The sequence below is a fragment of the Chiloscyllium plagiosum genome, chromosome 26 (assembly GCF_004010195.1).
Source record: "Chiloscyllium plagiosum isolate BGI_BamShark_2017 chromosome 26, ASM401019v2, whole genome shotgun sequence".
Classification (NCBI taxonomy): Eukaryota; Metazoa; Chordata; class Chondrichthyes; order Orectolobiformes; family Hemiscylliidae; genus Chiloscyllium; species Chiloscyllium plagiosum.
Window position 1 is genome coordinate 46,228,586 of NC_057735.1, and position 20,612 is coordinate 46,249,197.

Here is a 20,612-nt window from a genome sequence, read left to right on the forward strand (position 1 = left end):
CCCTGATCCTATCCGTCAACAACTTCTCATGTCTCCTCCTGGCTCTTCTGAGCTCTCTCTTTTGGTCTTTCCTGGCTACCTTGTAACCCTCAAGCGCCCTAACTGAGCCTTCACATCTCATCCTAACATAAGCCTTCTTCTTCCTCTTGACCAGAGATTTCACTTTCTTTGTAAACCTCGGCGTCCTCCCTGCCTGACAGGTACATACTTATCTTGGACACAGGAGCTTTTTCTTGAATAAGCTCCACATTTCTAATGTGCCCATCCCCTGCAGTTTCCTTCCCCATCCTATGCTTCCTAAATCTTGCCTAATCGCATCGTAATTGCCTTTTCCCCAGCTGTGATTCTTGCCCAGTGGTATACACCTGTCCCTTTCTCTCACTAAAGTAAACATAACAGAACTGTGATCGCTATCACCAAAGTGCTCACCTACTTCCAAGTCTAACACCTGGCCGAGCTCATTACCTAGTACCAAATCTAATGTGGCTTCGCCCTTTGTTGGCCTCCTGGCTCTACATACTGTGTCAGCAAGCCCTCCTGCACACACTGGACAAAAATTGACCCATCCATAGTACTCGTACTATAGTGTTCCCAGTCAATATTTGGAAAGTTGAAGTCCCCATGACAACTACCCTGTCTCTCTCACTCCTATCGAAATACTGTGTCAGCAAGCCCTCCTGCACACACTGGACAAAAACGGACCCATCCATAGTACTCGTACTATAGTGTTCCCAGTCAATATTTGGAAAGTTGAAGTTCCCCATGACAACTGCCCTGTCTCTCTCACTCCTATCGAGAATCATCTTTGCTATCCTTTCCTCTACATCTCTGGAACTATTCGGAGGCCTATAGAAAACTCATAATCCGATGTTTGGGGTATAAAAAGCAGGTATTTTGGACAGTTAGCCAGACAAAGAGCACCTTCTGCCATCAACATTCTGCCCGCAAAACCTTTCTCTAAAGGTACCTTTTTCATATGAAGAATCTGCAGAAGACTGAAGACGACCCAGGGAGATTTACTAACAGAGGAGGATCGACACCGCTGTCTGATTTTGAAAATTGATTTGCTGTAAATTTAATAGGAGCTATCAGTATATTGTGATAGAGTGGGAGGTATATAACAAACGTTTAAGAGAATGGAGGTTTAGAGTTGTAAATAGTTGTTTAATATTCATGGTAGATTTAAAGAATAAAATTGTTATTTTTTTTCTTTAAATAGTGGAATTTAGGTAGTTCTCTGTCATTCATACTTTAACAGATTGTGAGGCGAGGTGAGTTTCTCTGTGTTTGATTTAATTCGCAGAAGGGTTCATTGCCGTTTCAAACACTTGGCCAGTAATAACATCAGCTGAGATCATAACAGTAGACTAACTTAGATGGAATATTTCCCTTGGTCTATCCATGTCGTGCAGCAATTTTATTTCCCTCAAGTGTCCATCCAATTTCCTTTTAAAACCATTGGCATCTCTGTTTCCATCACCTTTGTAAGGAATATTTAGAGTATCTAAATATCTATTTTAAATTTGGTAAGCCAAAGAGATACATCTATACAACGTATTCAGAAACAAGGGTTACACGATAAGCACAGTCTGCTAATTTCTGCACAATGGGCCAAAATAGGAAGACACAACACACCCAGACACTCTAGTCACCCTACCATGCATCAAAAATGTTTCAGAGATGACCACCAGACTATTCCAGCCCTTAGGCATCATGGTAGCCCTCAAATCTACTTCCACTCTAAAACAACAACTGATGAGGATAAAGGACCCCATACCCACAGCCAGCAGAACAAACAATATACAAAATAACAAGCAAAGACTAGAACAAACAGCCCTACCAACCATCAAACCAAAAATCTGGGTCCGCTACGTAGATGACACATTTGTCATCACTAAAAGAAACAAGATAGAAGAGGCATTTAACATCATCAACAACACCCTCACAGGCATAAAGTTCACCAAGGAGGAAGAAAACGACAACAAACTCGCATTCTTGGACATCACGGTCAAAAGGAAGGACAATGGAGAACTACAAACCTGCATGTACAGAAAACCGACAAACACTGTCCAAATACTTAACTGCACCAGCAACCATCCCAACACACACAAATGAGGCTGTATCAGAACACTATTCCAACGAGCCACCACACACTGCAGCACAGACAAACTTCGGAAAACAGAGGAGAACGTATTAAAGAAGAACGGACACTCAAAAAATACAGTCCGCAGATTCCTCAGGAACAAACCATGACAAGCAGACCTAACACAGCCAGAAACCCTAACCACTTTACCAAACATCAAAGAAGTCTCAGAAATGACAGCCAGACTACTAAGACCCCTCGGAATCCTAGTAGCACACAAACCCACCAACATTCTCAAACAAAAGCTAACAAAATTAAAAGACTCAGTACAACCCATGGACAAAACCAACATCATCTATAAAGTTCCATGCAAGGACTGCCACAAACACTACGTAGGACAAACAGGAGGGAAGTTAGCCACCAGGATACATGAACACCAGCTAGCCACAAAAAGACACGACCCTGTCTCCCTCGTAGCCCTACACACGGATGAAAAAAACTCACCATTTTGACTGGGACAACCCATCTATCCTGGGACAGGCTAAGCAAAGACATGCCAGAGAATTCCTAGAGGCCTGGCTCTCCAACCACAACGCCATAAACAAACACAAAGATCTAGATACCATCTATCAACCCCTCAGAAAACGAACAGGAAATGACATCAACACAAACCCCAGGAAACCCATCCAGGACAAACATATAAATAGAAAGGAGACAACAGCTTCACTTCACTTGGAGGTCGCCACTGATGATGTTATCTAGCCAGGTAATGAAACGTCTGGATATCAAACCTGCAGCTCAGCGAGCAAACCTATACCCTAAACAAAATAACATGTAAGGACTGCAACAGAAATAATATTGGGCAAACCAGCAGGCAACTAGTCACCAGGATGCTTGAGCACAAACTAACCATCAAAAGACATGACCAACTATCACTAATATTCACTAATAACACACAGACGAAGAAGGACACCAATTCAACTGGGATAATGCATCCTGGAACAGGCCAAACAAAGACACACGCGGGAATTCCTAGAAGCCTGACATTCAAACACATAGATTTGGAACCCATTTACTAACCCCTCATAAACAGAACTGGAAATGATATCACCCACCAGACCAAACCAAGACACATAAATAACTAGCAGGACAGAACATCAATGCTTCACTGGAGGCTCACTAATTATGTTATCTACCATAGTGACATCTGAGAACAAACCCATCAGCTCAGTGAGCAAACTGACAGCCTATTCTACAATGTGAGCTCCAACCTTCTCCAAAATCTCAAATATGTGTGTATCTGAAGCATGAGCATAACCTTTATGTTCAATTTCCCTCGAAATAAACAATAACATTCTATTGACTTTCTTAATTACCATCTCTTGTGATCCATGCACTGGCACAGATCCCTCCACATTTCAGACTTCTGCAATCTCTCACCATGTCAAAAGCTCACTACATTTTTTTATTTTTCCTGCTAAAGTGAATTATTATCTACTCCCCTCTATCATTGCTTCACTTGAGGATTACAATTTGCTATAATTTCAATTAGAGTTGGGAAAACTGCTTCAGTCAGCTGAAAATGAAGGTGGCATACTATATATTAAAATTGCTGAATTCCATAGCTGTCATTTCGGACAATATGAGAAATATGGCTGATCGTGATCCAACTCACACTTTAAACTGACATCAGGTTTGACTTTTTGAATGCCAGCCTCAATGTCAAATTTCCCTGAACGTGATACTTTTCAGTAAGAAAAGTTCATGAAGTCTGGTAATATCATGAATGCTGGAGCTCATGCAGGAAATGCTGTGGGTTTCAATCTGCCTTCATTGCTGAAGCTAGCTGATTCAAAGGCAAACAAACCGGGAATGAACTTGCTGCACTTTGTTGTTCTGGTTTGTATTCAGGCATTACTTGTCGTGTCCGCAACAGTGATCTAGTTGGTTTGCGTGAGGTGGATGAAGAGATTCCCATTTTCCTGGGAATCCGCTCAGAACTGGGCAGCAATTTCCCATCATAAATTGTTGAAAATCTATCTCTGCAAAAGGGCCAGAGTTGAAGAATATGAGAGGCTCAATAGGCTGGGGCTGTCTTCCCTGGAGTGTCGAAGGCTGAGGGGTGACCTTATAGAGGTTTATAAAATCATGAGGGGCATGGATAGGATAAATAGACAAAGTCTTTACCCTGGTACGGGAGTCCAGAACTATGGGGCATAGGTTTAGGGTGAGAGGGGAAAGATATAAAAGAGACCTATAGGGCAACTTTTTCTTGCAGAGGGTGGTGCATGTGTGGACTGAGCTGCCAGGGGAAGTGATGAGGCTGGTACAATTACAACATTTAAAAGGCACCTGGATGGGTATATCAACAGGAAGGGTTGAGAGGGATATGGGCCAAGTGCTGGCAAATGGGACTAGTTTAGTTTGGGATATCTGATTGGCATAAATGAGTTGGACTGAAGGATCTGTTTCCTTGCTGTACATCTCTATGACTCTATGTGTAAACATTTAAAATTGTCAGTTTTGGGATTGAGAATTTCTTGACGGGTAAGCTTTAAAAGATGTAATCAACTTCAAATGTCACATTTATTTGCTGCATGCTCTTAATTAAGTGATTGTTCATCAGGCTTTGTCCTTAAACAGCAAGTAATTATTCAGTTGACCGATATTTTGTAAGTGTTGGCCTGACTCATGATTTCCAAGACAACCATAAACATTCATTCTTTTATCATTTTAACTAGCATGAGATATAAACAGTGTTCTAATTCATATTCTGTACCATTTTAGCAGTGGTAGAAGTCAACAAAGCACATTTTAATCAATTATTTTGTGGAATGTAGTTAGTAATTAATGTTATAAAGGTGAATGTGACAGCCATTCTAAGCTAACAAAAACCCAGTAAAGGCAATGAAATGTTTAATAGTTTGGCCTGTTTGCATTATTTATCTTGAGGACAAAATACCAAGATACCATTGTGCTATTTTTCAAGTAGATGTCACCGTGTTTTAATGCTTCAGGAAGAATAACTTGCCTCTGATGTGTAGCATTCCCTATGCACTGCTACCATTAAATACTCAAGGTGTGCCTGAAATCTGTGACCTGACACCTGCCCCCCCCCCATAAAGTAATGCATTATAAAGAAATCTAAAAAACATTTTGGTTTTCTATTTAATTTTAAGGTAAAAACATTGAAGTTGACAGCAGAAGCAGCAGTTCTGACTCAGAAAGAAGCTGAGATGATGTGCCAGAACAAGATTGCTGAAATGGTAACATTGATGGAAAAGCACAAGGTATAATGCATTTTGAGATGTTTGTTTTTTGTTCCTAGGTCTTTATTAAACTTTTTACTGCACATTGTTTAGATTGTTCTCATTCTCATGTATAAATTTTATTTTCACATACCATTTGGAATGTGTGCAAGGTTATTTTGACTGTTATAAACTTGTTGGGAGATCAGTGGAGCTATTTGTTTGCTGTTGTTATTTAATGACTTTATTAGTGTTGTAAAATGAGAGTATCTTGATGAATCATAGAATCATTCAGTACAGAAAAGGCCTTTCAGCTTTACATCTGTACAATCCAACATATACACTAGTCCTATTTTCCCATACTAGACCCATAATCTTGAATGCTATGCACGTCAAGTGATCATCGAGGTACTTTTTAAAGGTTGTAATGTTTCTGGCCTCAACTTCATTCCCAGACAGTGCATTCCAGACCTCCGCCACCTGAGTGAAAATGTTTTTCATCAAATCCTCTCCAAACCTCCTACCTTTTGCTTTAAAATAATACCCCATGTTAATGATTCTTCAACTAAGGGTAATCATTTTTTCAATGGCTCACAAGTGTTAACTCACACAATTATATGCTTTTAACCTCATTAAGTGTGCAAGCAAGATGATGCGCAAACTTTTGGCAAATCATGTGGGTAAGTGGGAAGGAGGTTCTCGCTGAAGATTCTGGCATCACATTTAAAGGCCACCACTTTCACTTGTTGAAAGCCAAGAGCATCACTGGAATCATTCCAAATTGCCTTGAAGATTTCACAAAATGAGCAGAAGTTCGCCTTGTTGTTCAGCAAAATCTGCATTGAGGTTTTGTGGGATGCCATTTGCAAAAGAAAGGAGGTGTTGTTCCCAGCAGGTTGAACCATGAAGCCCTCTCATCAAACATGCCCATCCTGGGCCTAAATATCAACGAAGATTAGTACAAATTGACCTCATCTATGATCCGGCCACATTTGGAATATTGCATACAGTTCTGGTCACCACATTACCAACAGGATGTGGATGCTTTGGAGAGGGGTGCAGAGGAGATTCACCAGGATGTTTGCCTGATATACACGATGCTAGCTATGAAGAGACTTTGAGTAGATTAGGATCATTTTTATTAGAAAGACAGAGGTTGAGGGGGGATTGAGGCCTACAAAATCATGAGAGATATAGACAGGGTGTATAGCAAGAAGCTTTTTCCTAGAGTGGGGGACTCAATTACTAGGGGTCACAAGTTCAAGGTGAGAGGGGAAAAAATTAAGGGAAATATGCATGGAAAGCTATTTACGCAGAGGGTGGTGGGTACCTGGAATACATTGCCAGCAGAGGTGGTAGAGATGAGCACGACAAAACATCATTTAAGATGTATCTGGACGGATATATGAATGGGCATGAAGCAGAGGGATACAGATCCTTGGAAAATAGGCAACAGGTTTAGATAGAGGATCTGGATCAGTGCAGGATTGGAGGGCTGAAGGGCCTGTTCCTGGTCTGTAGTTTACTTAGTATCCCAGATACAGTACAGTACAGTGGTTAGCACTGCTGCCTCACAGCGCCAGAGACCCGGGTTCAATTCCCGCCTCAGGCGACTGACTGTGTGGAGTTTACACATTCTGCCCGTGTCTGCATGGGTTTCCTCAAGGTCCTTCGGTTTCCTCCCACAGTTCAAAAAATGTGCAGGTTAGGTGAATTGGCCGTGCTAAATTGCCCGTAGTGTTAGTAGAAGGGGTAAATGTAGGGGAACGGGTCTGGGTGGGTTGTGCTTCAGCAGGTCGATGTGGACTTGTTGGGCCGAAGGGCCTGTTTCCACACTGTAAGTAATCTAATCTAATCTAATCTAATCTAAATGATTTGCTGTGCTCTGCCACTGGGTGGCAACATCTTCTCTCTGCTAGCTCACAGTCATAGGGTTATCAGTCTTTCCCTGTATCTTATTGCAGGAAAGGTTTGCCCATAAACATTCTGAGAGGAATGCTTGGAGAGGCACTATTCACTAGAATTTAAAAGGATGAATGCAAATCTCATAGAAATCTGTTAAATTCTAACAGAACTAGACAGTATTAACACCGGAAGTATGTTTCCAATGACTAAGGAGCCCAGAACCAGGGGTCACATTCTAGGATATGGAGTCAGCCCAAAGGTGATAAATTACTTCAACCCAAAGAGTGATGAGTTTGTGCAGTGAATGTAGGAATAGGATATTGATTTGGATGACCAGCCACGATCATTATAAAATGAGTCAAAAAGTGTGGTGCTGGAAAAGCATAGCCGGTCAGGCAGCATCTGAAGAGCAGGAGGGTTGATATTTCGAGCATAAGCTCTTCATCAGAAATGTCTTCTGCTTCTTGGATGCTGCCCGACCTAGCTGTGCTTTTCCAGCACCACACTTTTTGACTCTGATCTCAAGCATTTGCAGTCCTCACTTTCTCCTCAACATTGAATGGTAGAGTAGGCTCAAATGGCCAATTGACCTACTTATGCTCCAATTTTCTGTGCTTCTACGAAGGGTCGCTAGAGCAGGCAGTTGAGAATAATTAACTACTAATGTGGTGAAAGGGAGGCAGGAACATTCCAGAAATCCAGTATGGAACTTTGCAGTCTATGCTTTTCTGATGTGCCGGAAGGAAACATGTTAGCATATATGAGACATTGGGCATTTTCACAATCCCACCTGCCTGGATCTGTGCAGCCCCAACAACGCTCAAGAAGCTTGACACCATCCAGGAGAAAGCAACCTGCTTGATTGGCACTGCGTCCACAAACATCCACTCCTTCCACCAATGACGCTCAGTAACAGCAGTGTATAATATCTACAAGATGCACTAAACAAATTCATCAAAGGTCCTCAGACAGCATCTTCCAAACCCTCGACCACTTCCATCTTCAAGGACAAGGGCAGCAGATACATGTGAGCATCATCACCTTCAAGTTCCCCTCCAAGCTACACACTACCCTAACTTGGAAATAAATCCAAGTTAATGTCACTGTGACCGAAGTTTGGTATTCTGTCCCTAACGACATTGTGGATTACCCAAAGCTGGTGGACTGCAGCGGTTCAAGAAGGCAGCTCACCACCTTCTTCTCAAGGGCAACTGGGGTCGGGCAATAAATGCTGGCCAGCCAACGACGTCCACATCCCACAGAATGAATATTTAAAAAACCAGAAGCAGAAGTCCTTATGACCATGAACTTTTGAGGTTAGATTAAAAGGAGAGATAAAACAAAACAATTTAGATAGTTTGAAGGAATTTTTAGTTTAGTCTGAATTACCAGATATGGGATACAGTTAACTTTCTCGCACAGATTTATTTGAACTAAAAGGAATTCCTTGTAGGAAGAAGTTACAAAGCTGAAGTGAGGCTAGTTGCTCAGGAGTTTGAAGAGTAACTAGATGTTACAGGTGACTTGTCACAACAGAAGATACTATATTTTTGATTTAAGATCTTTTTAAGTCATTGCCACATATTCATAAGCAAGTCGATCAATCTAAATTAAAGTCAAATTTCTGCATTTCAAAGTGTTTCCTGATACCAGCAAGAATGCAAACAACGTACAGGAGGGCATTCGTTTCCAAGGATGCCTCCATTGGGTTACATTTGTGACTTAAATGATGATTAAAATATATGCTGTTTCTTTTGGTAAGATCTGTTTTGTTGGAATTGTTTAATGAAAAGCAATCTATGCAGTATTTACTGCTATCAAAATGTGACAGATGTCAGGTATCTTAATGATGCTTGTTATTGATTTCTTATAGAATCATACTAGAATTTGATAACTTGTTTTCAATAAGATTAAAGACCAAATTAAGACCAGCTGTTAGCCTTCTGAGGCATTTATACATACTGCTTAAATATTAAGCAGGGAAGATCTTGAATAGTTTTGAATCAGTAATCTAATGGTACAGAAATTGCTAGAGAGAGTTTTACTTCTATATCAGTTCATCATACAGGTTGTCACAGAAAGATATATCTAAAGAAGAGACACAGCAGTTACAAAGCTTGATTGGTCAGTTTGTTTGGTTATGCACTTTGACTGAATGCTGGGTTTGATTTATAAGAATTAAGTACTATAATTGAACATCTTAAAGCCAAGGATGTTCTGGTGATAAATGAAACATTAAAACCATTGAGAAGTGTGTTTCCATCCTTGGGCGAGCCAAATATCATGACATTAATTATTTTAATGGCGCTTCATATACTAGTCTTACTGATTGATATTCAAGTAATTAGTTCCATAACATGATGTCAATGTGCTGGTGTTGGACTAGGGCAGACTAAGTTAAAAATCACAACAAACCTTAAGTTATCCGGGAATGAGACTTGAAAGAAGTTCTGGGATTTACGTATTAATAAATCGAAACCCATAACCCATTTTAATTGATTAAAGACTTAACAGCAATCTAGGTTTGTTCAATACATTGCATCGGTTGTTTGACACTTTGATCTTCTATTATAAATTCTGTGTCCTATGATCCTGCCCCACTAGCTACCTGATGAAGGAGCAGTGCTCCAAAAGCTTATACTTCCAAATAAACCTGTTAGACTATAACCTGGTGTTATGTGATTTTTAACTAGATCCATAATATCTTTAGTAGGTGAAATTGGAAAAATGTTAGTTAGGCAACTGTTTTTGGAGAAATTCTATACAGGGCTGTACTGCAGGTATTTTTCACATTAAATGTTAAGTAGGTAATCACTCCTTGTGCACTCTTCAAAACATATGGGTACATAAATATTAAAGATTAACTTTTCTATTTTGAAATAAATGTTGAAATGAAAGAAAATCTTGACAATCACATGGGTTAATTTAAGTAATCAATTACCAGATTGTTTTGCAATTAAGGTGCTAGCAATGAGAAATTGTTGGGAGTAGTACAAACTTATCATCTTATAATGTATGTGCATTGTGCAGAATGTAGAAAATATCTTTAAATGTTTATTCATATTAACTGCTGGTTTTATTAAAATGTAAAGAAAGGAATCTTTAATGTATAAAGCGAGGTTAAGTTCACACAGGTGGAGGGCAGTGATTGGCTGATTACATAAGCAGATATAAAGGTGTCCCTTTGAAGAGCTACCTATCATTAATTTAGATGATTTGTCTATTAGTTGTTTATAGATTCTAAAAAGAATGTGAAGGGACACTTACCATTACAGGGACTGGATTTAATGGTGTGGGCCTCACCTGTCAAGTGTCAGTGAGAGCCCTCTGTCACTTCTTTCAGGATACACCCAGCACAGAATCCCTCTCCTCCCTCCCCTGTCTCCCTGATGCCAGGCTCCTCATGCATACTGAGAGCTTTTAAGTTCAAATTAATTCCTTCCTTCAGGGCTTCAATTGGCAATGATGTAGGCCTGATAACAAACCTTTTCTGCCATGGACTTGAAGGTGGAGATGATAAGACTGTGGAGTTTCCAACTGCCACCCTCCCATGTAATTAAATGCATCCCACCACCACCAAACTCAGTTTCATGAGAGCATTGTTCCACTCAAGGTACATGTCAAGCTGGAAGTTATAACCCCACAATGATTCACTTTGTGAATTAATTTATATCAAGGAAAATTTTGTTTCTTCCTTAACTGACTCCCTATTGAGAATATAAAACTTCACAGGCACCCATAAATGTCCTTCGCTCTTATAAGAAAAAAGATTATTGGGGCTTAATTTCCACAGGCATTTTTTCTAGGAAAATGTCCAGTGAAATAGTTGGAAATAAACTGAATCTAAACATGTCTTAACCTGGTCTAATCTAGGATTTCTAGATAGATCAGTAATGTGGGCAGTGTGGCTTCCCACCTTGGCATGGATGCCCACTGGTCCTGTGCAAATTAGGTGTTTGTCATGAGAGTTGTGTATTTCAAAGAAGTCAGCACTGAAATCCGTCAAATGGCACAATCTCAGCACAGCTACTCAGAATCACAACTTGCGTGTTTTTGAACCCAATTTCACTGAAATAACCCTGATAATATATTTTGTGTAACCCTGCACAAGGCATCATATATTTTTACTCATGGTGAGTAACAGTGTACACTATTTTAACAATCATAATATGCATTCAGAAACCATACCCTATGAAAGAAAAGCTCATTTAAGTTATTTTGGTATTCTTACTATTTACACAGCACCAGTATGATAAAATGGTCGATGAAAAAGATGCTGAATTGAAATGCTGGAAGGAAAAAGAACTAAATGTCAACTTATGTAAAAAGCCTTTGGTAAGATGCTAAATTGTCTGACTTAATGGGTGTTAATGTCTTCTATGTAATAGAGTACAATTTTGCACTGTAAACTTCTGATCTGTGCATGCGATGTGAATGCCACTGGCTTTACCAATCTTTAGTTACTATCTTTAATTGTCCAGAGGACAATACTTGGCCAACTGAACTGCTGTGTGTCTAGAGTAACATATAGGTCAGGGAGAAATTGAGGACTGCAGATGCTGGAGATCAGAGCTGAAAATGTGTTGCTGGAAAAGCGCAGAAGGCGGTGCTGAGTTCGAGGGATTTGACTGAGACAAGGTGGGGGGAGGGGAAATGAGGAAACTGGAGAAATCTGAGTTCATCCCTTGTGGTTGGAGGGTTCCTAGGCGGAAGATGAAGCGTTCTTCCTCCAACCGTCGTGTTGCTATGGTCTGACGATGGAGGAGTCCAAGGACATATAAAGATGATAGATTTCTTTCCCTAATGGGCATGAACAAAACAGATCAATTTGTTACAGCAATTGACAGTGGTTGCATGGTCCCCATTAGGCTAGCTTTTTATTCCAGATGTTTTTATTGAATTCAAATTTCACTGCCAGCAATGATGGTATTTGAACCCTTGTCTCCAGAACATTATGCTGGGGTCTTCATAAATGCATAGAACTATTCAACACAGGAACAGGCACTTCAGCCCACCATGTCTGTGCCAACCATGATGCCATTCTAAACTAATCCCAATGGCCTGCATATAGACTGTATTCCTCTATTCTGTGTATCTGTTTAAATACCTCTTAAAATTTGCTATTGTTTCTGCTTCTACCACCTCCCCAATAGCATGTAAAAGCTTTCCTCGCACAATTCCTTTAAACATACCATCCTCACCTTAAAGCCTATGCCCCCCTAGTATTTGACAATTCAGTCCTGGGCAAGAGACTCAGTCTATCCATCCAATCCATGCCTCTCATAATTTTATATACTTCTATAAGGTCACTGCCTCAGCCTCTGACAATCTAGCAAAAACAATCCAAGCTTATCCAACCTCTCCTTACAACTAATATGTTCCAATCCAGGCCACATCCTGGTAAAACTCTTCTGCATCCTCTCTAAAACCTCCACATCCTTCCTGTTGTGTGGTAACCTGAACTGTGCACAGTCCTCCAAAGGTGGCCTGACCAAAGTTCTATACATTGCAGTATGACTTGCCGACTTTTATATTCAATTCCCCATCTGATGAAGATAAGCATGCCATATGCCTTCTTTACCACCTTATCTACTTGTGGAGGCATTTTCAGGGAATTATAGACTTGGACTCCAAGATTCCTCTATCTATCAATGGTCCTAAAGGTCTAGATATTTACAGTACACTTTCCTAATGCATTTTACCTTCCAAAATACCTCACCTCACACTTGTCCAGATTAAATTCTATGGTCAATACCAATGTAAAATACTCATTAAAGTTCTCACCCACTTCCTCTGGCTCCACACAAAATCCCCCCTTTGTACTTACATGGACATATCCTTTCCCTAGTAGCACTCTTGTTCCTAATATACATATAAAATGCATTGGGATTCTCCTTAATCCAACTTGCCAAGGACATTTTGTGACCCCTTCTAGCCCTCCTAATTTTTAAGTTCATTTCTGCTTCCTTTAAACTTCTCTTGTTTTATTTCTGTTTCCTCAACCTAACATATGCTTTCTTTTTTTTTCTTTTTAACTAAACTTAGATCATCTCTCATCATCCAAGGTTCCTAAACCTTGCCATCCTTATCTTTCATCCACACAGGAACACGCTGACTCTGCACTGTGTTATGACACGGGTTAACTCCTCTGCTTAATTTAAACCAGCAGCACAGTAAAGATTTATCCTATGCAGTAATCTGAAAATTCAAGAGGCCAAGAACTATCCCAAAACTCACTATCTAAAGTAAAACAACTGTATTTCTGAAAGTATAACAGAGAATAATTAGCTAACAACTATTTACAACTCCTTTCTCTAACCTATCTTTTACCTTCCCCTTCTGCAACCTCCTATTAAAATTTACCATAAAATTCAAATTTCAAAACCAGCCAGCTATCAAATTTTCTCTTTATCTTCCTCTGTCTTTTCTTCTTCCTCGGGATTCCTGTTTCACAGGTCACTGATCGATAAAGATGCCTTTTAAGAGAGCTATTCTCCAGGCAGTCTGCATGTGTCGGTGGCTTGGCAGTTCTCCCTCAACTGTTCAATTTTTCCCAGTCTTATACCCCCAAAGCGTCGGATTGTATCATTGGCTTTTAATATTGTCAATATACTAAATTCACACTTGATTAGAGTTTGATATTTTTTGGGGGTATAGTTTAAACTGATTGGCAGCATTCAAATTTGTTTTTGTCTCCAGGCAACCAGCTACCCGAGCTGCTGGACCAAAAGGTTACATTATGTCTTGTTCAGAACATTTGGTGCTGTCAGATAGTTCTGCAAGCTTTTAACTCTCTTAAAGGTACAGTACACCATACACCTTCATAATAACTGGCTTTTAAAAGATTCCATATATCAGCTAAAGATTTACATTCAAACAGCTGCCCCATTCAAATTTTTCCAGATATTGCCTAACCTGTTGTAATTAGACTTTCCTCAAGCTATCATTTTCACCCAAGGACTAATCTTATCCTTTTCCACAACTTTCTTAAAACTTGCAGAATTATGGCCACTGTTCCCAAAAAACTTTGATCACCTGACTAGGGTTTTTCCTCAATACAAGGTCGAAAACAATCCCTTCCCTATTTGGACTATCTGCATGTTGTTTCATGAATCCTCCTTGGGACAAATTCTTCCCCATTTGCCCCAGATTCTTAAACTTTCGATGTAAATCAAAGAAAAAAAGGGAAGAAAACCTGGAAGTAGGTCTACTTCTTTGTTTCTCTTGAGTGTTGAAAGTTATGGGGTTAAATACCTCCGCTTTAGTTTTAAAAGGATGAGTTAATGGAATCATCAAAATAAATTGTGAGTAAGTTAGGAAAAGATAGATGCTAGTTTTAGCTAAAAACAGACTGAAGAGCTAACAGTGTTTTGGCACTCAGACCATAAAATGTAAACAGAAGAAGGGAATTGGAATTCCTACTAAGTGCTGGGGAAATGTGCTCTACATGTACTGTTAGCAACACAGACAATTTAAGTCCTCTGATTTCGACCCATTTTCACATATCTTCTCCAGGGATTTGGAAGTGCTGAATGTGAGGTATTTGAAAGACAATATCCACATTTCCCACCCAGCAGGAAATTTTCTAAGGCAAGAGACCCCTCCACAGCAATCGTTGTGACTGAGGCTGTGACCTCTTTATCCCTGTATATCAATCATTATTCCAGTGAGAGGGATATGGATGGTGCTCTGTTTTACCATCTCCAGGATGTTGGGGTAGCACTTCAATGCCAGTGAGGTAATATTGGCAACTAAACATGTAAGTGAAAACTTAATTAGCCTAATTGGTTGTGGCTGTTGCTGGAAGTATTGCAACTGAGTACATTTAAAGAATCAAAGAATCCCTTCAGTGGAGAAAGAAACCATCTGGCCCATTATGAATGTCCTCCCCAGCCCCCTCAACCCTATCCCCATAACCCTGAATTTACCATGACAAATCCATCTAGCTTGCACATCCCTGGACACTGTGGGGCAATTTAGCATGGCCAATTCACCTAACCTGGACATCTTTGGACTGTGGAGGGAAAGCAGAGCACCCGAAGGAAACCCACACAGACTCGGGGAGAATGTGCACCCTCCCCACAGACTGGCTCCCAAGGCTGGAATCGAACCTAGACCTCAGTGCTAACCACTGAGTCACCATTCCACCTATCACAGGAAAAAGCTCATAACAGTAGGAATGCCTCAAGTTATCTACTCAACTGCATAGCTTTCGAATTCAACTCATTGCCCAGCTCCAAAGATTTGTCCCAGGAATACAAGAATTGACCTCCTCTATCTCCAGTGCAACAACATACCAATATTGTTGTACCTGATAGTTGCTCAACTTCGAAGGAACCATTTATGACATTCAAGGAGATGTACATGGACATGACTGAAGAAAATGATGGCAATAGCATTGTGGACTTCCCTGGATCCAGTGCAGAAAACACTTTAATGACCAAAGTAAGTCAGGAAAGTTGACTAAAATTGCAAATTCACTTACATCCTGCAATGCACACTACCCATCTCACTCTTCCTTGTCAAGTATAATTGTTTACATCACTCCCATGTCTACCTAAGTTTCAAGAGCACTGCATTGTTCACTTTCTTCCTCATGTACCCATTTATCCATCCTTCAATCATGATGTAATAGGATTCATTTGCTACCCATCTTTACAAATACTCTGAGTCCTGATATCATCCCATTCTCTACCAGGCTTCACCCATTCAGGATTGAAAACAAGTGAGGAAACCTCTGCTTAGCTGCTTAGTTAAAATATTTAGATGGCTCATTAGTACTGGTTTAACCCTCAGTTCAACATTTAACAGCTAGGCACCTACTCTTTGATCTTTCAACAACTCACCATGGTATCAGGTTACTGCACAACGTCTACGGATGGTAAAGTTTAAACCAACAAATTGAGAAGACTGAACAGTAGAACTGAAAAACCCCATAAACAAGAACCATAATTCAACCCATTGTGTACATATGCAATTTTTAGAACTTCCCCTCTATTCTGGATGCTTCTATTGGGGACTGCAAGATTACTTCCCTGTTGAGTAGGTTACCTTGAAGGAACTTTGATACCTATAAAGTGACACTGACAAGAAAAGCTTGTTGAATTATCTAAAAAGATCAAATTATTTTCCGTGCCATGGGAGACACTACACTACTCCCATTCCCTAAACATTCCTCAAAGCCCGGTACCACCAATCTTGCCTGGACTTTCTATTGTGTTGTTAACTCTGGGATTTACATGTACGATTTTTAACTATAATTCTGTATATTTAGAAAAAATATACAAAGAGTCCAAATAGTGAAAGGTCCATACTAGATCTGATATTGGGGAATGAGCCCAGCCAGATCATAGAGTCAAACAGCACGGAAACAGATCCTTCCTTCCATCCAACCAATCCATGCCAAACATTATCCCAAACTAAACTATTCCCACCTGCCTACTCCTGGGGAGGTTCGGGGATACATTAGATCAGGTCTGGAGATTTATCCACCTTTATATTCACTAAGAACTTTCTCTTCTGAAATGTGAACTGTTTTTAAAACTTCAAAGTTTATTTCTCTGAATTATCTGGTGATTGAACTTGCAATATGGGAGCATTCCGGGAACAGTGACCATAATTCTGTAAGTTTTAAGTTACTCATGGATAAGGACAAGAGTAGTCCTTGGGCAAAAGTATTAAACTGGGGGAAGACTAACTATGACAATATTAAGCAGGAATTGAAGAGCGTAGATTAAGGGGAGCTGTTTGAAGATAAATCCTCATCTGGCATGTGGGAATCTTTTAAAGGCTAGTTAATTATAATTCAGGATGAGCATGTTCCTTTGAAAATGAAGGATAAGGATGGCAAGATTTTGGGATCTTGGATGACCAGAGAAATTGCGAGCATAGACAAAAAGAAAAGGGAGACATCCAAAGGTTTAAGAAACTACAGAAAGACAGAGATCTTGAATAATACAAATATAGCAGGAAATAACCCAAACAAAGAATTAGGAGGGCTAAAAGCAAAATGTCTTTGGCAAGCAGGATTAAGGAAATCCCAAGGTGTTTTATACATATACAAGAAGCAAGAGGGTAGCTCGGGATAGGGAGATCCGCTCCAGGACAAAGGAGGGGATTTATGTGTTGAGCCTGAGGAAGTTGGTAAGATCTTTCACAAATACTTTGTATTAGTATTCACAAAGGAGAGGGACATTGTGGTTGGTGAGCCTTGGGAGGGGCATGTTGAAATTCAAAGACATGTCAATGTAAAAAAGGAGGAAGTGTTATGTGCTTTGAAAAGTTTTTAGACACATTCCGAAGACCTGATAGGATCTGTCTCAGAATGCTGAGGGAGATAGTGAGGAAGTCCCTGGGGAATTCTACAAAATCTTTGTATTCTCTTTAGTCACAGGAGAGGTTCCAGAGGACTGGAGAATAGCCAACATTGTTCCTTTGTTTAAGAAAGCCAACAGGGACAATCCAGGAAATTACAGGCCAGTAAGCCAGTAAACCTTTACATTAGTGCTGGGAAAATTATTGGAGAAGATTTGTAGGGATAGGATTTATTTACATATGGAAAATTATGGACTTATTAGCGCTAGGTAGCATGGCTTTCTGCAGAAAAGATAGTGTCTCACAAACATGATTGAGTTTTTTGAGGAAGTGACAAAAATGATTGATGAAGCCAGGATGGTAGATGTTGCCTATATGTCTTTAACAAGGCCTTTGACAAAATCCCTCGCAGACTGATATAAAAGGTTAAGTCACATCTGCGGTGAATGGTAAAATGATACGGAACTGACTTAGTCATAGATGACAGAGTAGTGGTGGAAGGTGCTTTTCAGATTGGAGATCTGGGACCAGTCGTGTTCCGTATGAATCAGGACTGGGACCCCAGTTGTTTATATATATATATATATAAATAAATGATTTTGCGGAGAAAGTCATGTTGCACTATATAGAACTTCTATGGAATCTGGTGTACAGTACTGGCCACCACACTACCAGAAGGATGTGGAGGCTTTGGAGAGGGTACTACTGTATGATGAGATTAAACAAACTTGGTTTGTTTTCACTTGAATATCAAAAGATGAGGGTGACTTTAAAAAAGTTTACAAAATTACAAGAGGCATGGACAGAATGGATATACGGAGTCTTTTTCCCAGGGTATAAATGTCAATTAGTGGGGGGCATAGATTTAAGACTAAAGAGGGTAAATTTAAAGGAGATATGAGAGACAATTCTTTGCACAAAAGGGTGGTAAGTACCTGGAATACTGTCATAGAAGGAGGTGGAGGCAGTCAGAATAGGTATCCATATAAATCTGTATATGCCTAGGTCTTTCTGTAGGTTAGTGCAATTGAGGGTTCTGCCATTTACTGTATATTTCTGACCTGCATGAGACCTCCCAAAACGTATCAGTATCTCTCACAATAGGTAGATGTTAGAACCACTAAATCTAAAAGGAAGAACAGGCAAAGAAAGGTCAATGAATACAATGGGACTGATGGGCTGAAGTGTATTTATTTCAATGCAAGGAGTATTATGGATAAGGCAGGTAAGCTTAAACCCTGGTTTAGTATATGGGATTATGATGTTGTGGTCATTATAGAGATTTGGTTGAGAGAGGGACAGGACTGGCTGTTCAATGTTCCAGGGTTGTTTTAGATGAGATAGAAAGGAAGGTAAAAGAGGTGGAGTAGTTGCCTTACTAATCAGGGAGAATGTCGCATCTACAATCAGAGAGGACATATTGGAGGGCTCATCCCCTGAGCAATATGTGTAGAGATTAAAAATAAGAAGGGGGCAATCACTCTGGTGGGATTGTGCTATAGGCACCCCAAAAACCACAAAGACATTGAGGAACAAATATGTAAAGATAAAATATCATCAGAGTTGTCATAGCGAGTGGCTTTAACTTCCCCAATGTTGACTGGAACTTTCTTAGAGCAAGTGGCTTAGATGGGGCAGAATTTGTTAGGTGCATCCAAGAGGGTTTCTTATGTAGATATTCCAACTAGAGGAGGAACCATACTGGACTTTGTGTTGGCTAATGAGGCTGGCCAGGTGACTGACTTTTCAGTGGGCTAGCATTTTGGATACAGCAATCACAACTCCTTAAATGTTAAGATAGTTATGAATACAGATAAGTCAGGACATTGCAGTAAGGTACTAAATTGTGACAGGGCAAATAATGCTAGTTTTAGACAGGAGCTAGGGAGAGTTAATTGGGGGTAGCTGTTATAGGACATGTGGGAGCTGTTTAAAGACTTAGTGATCGGAGTTCAGGATCGGCATGTTCCAGTAAGGAGGAAGGACAAGGATGGCAGGTTAATAGACCTTTGGATGAGGAGGGAGGTTGTGAATTTAGTCAAGAAGAAAAAAAGCCTATAGGAAGCTAAAATTGGACAGGGCTGTGAAGAATATAAAGAAAGCACTGAACAGGAAGTTAGGAGAGCAAGGAGGCACTTTGAAATGACCTTGGCAAGTAGGGTTAAAGAAAATACCAAGACATTCTATATATACATCAAAAAAAGAGGATAACTGGGGAGAGGGTAAGACCACTCAAGGATAAAGGATGGAACTTGTACTTGGAAGCAGAGGGTGTAGGTGTGATCCTAATTGAGATTTTGGAACAGTATTCACCAGAAGAAGGACATCAAGGACAGTGAGATTTGTGTGGAGCACGATAATATGCTAGGACATTTTGAGTGAAGAAAGAAGTGGTGTTGGGTCTCTTGAAGAGCTTTAAGATGGATAAGACCCTATGACCCAATGGTATTTACCCCAGGCAAGAGAGGAGATTGCTGGGGCTTTGACCAAGTCCTTTGTATTCTCACTAGCTACTGAAAAGATCCTGGAGGACTGCCAAGTCACTAATGTTGTTCTTCTGTTTAGGAAGGGAAATAAAGATAATCCAGGAATTTAGACGGGTGGGAAGCTACTAGAAAGAATTTTTAGAGATAGGATTTACACACATTTGGAAAAGCATTGCCTAATTAGGTACATTTAGCATGGCTTTGAACAGGGCAGGTCATGTCTTACTAACTTGACTGAATTTTTGGAGGAGGTGACGAGGGTGATCGATGAAGGTAGGGCAGTGGATGTTATCTACATGGTTTATAGTAAGGCTTTTGACAAGGTCAGTCATAGTAGACTCATCTAGAAAATTAAGATGCATGGGATCCACAGTGACTTAGCTGTGTGGGTTCAGAATTGGCTTGCTCATAGGAAGCAGAGTCGTGGTGGAAAGGTGATTTTCTGGCTGGAGGTCTGTGACTAGTGGTATTCCATAGGGATCCATCCTGGTACATCTACATTTATGGGCTGCACAGTGGCACAGTGGTTAGCACTGCTGCCTCACAGCGCCAGAGACCGGGTTCAATTCCCGCCTC

The 20,612-nt window shown here is 40.2% G+C and overlaps 1 protein-coding gene across 1 annotated transcript in view; it reads left to right on the plus strand.

Annotated features, from left to right (window-relative positions):
• sycp1 (synaptonemal complex protein 1) overlaps positions 1–20,612 on the plus strand; it is a 374,769-nt gene that overhangs the window by 272,603 nt on the left and 81,554 nt on the right. Inside the window, exons 24-25 of the mRNA XM_043716250.1 lie at positions 5,263–5,373; positions 11,479–11,571. Of these exons, the coding sequence (XP_043572185.1) occupies positions 5,263–5,373; positions 11,479–11,571 (204 nt within the window). The remainder of the gene's footprint in view (positions 1–5,262; positions 5,374–11,478; positions 11,572–20,612) is intronic.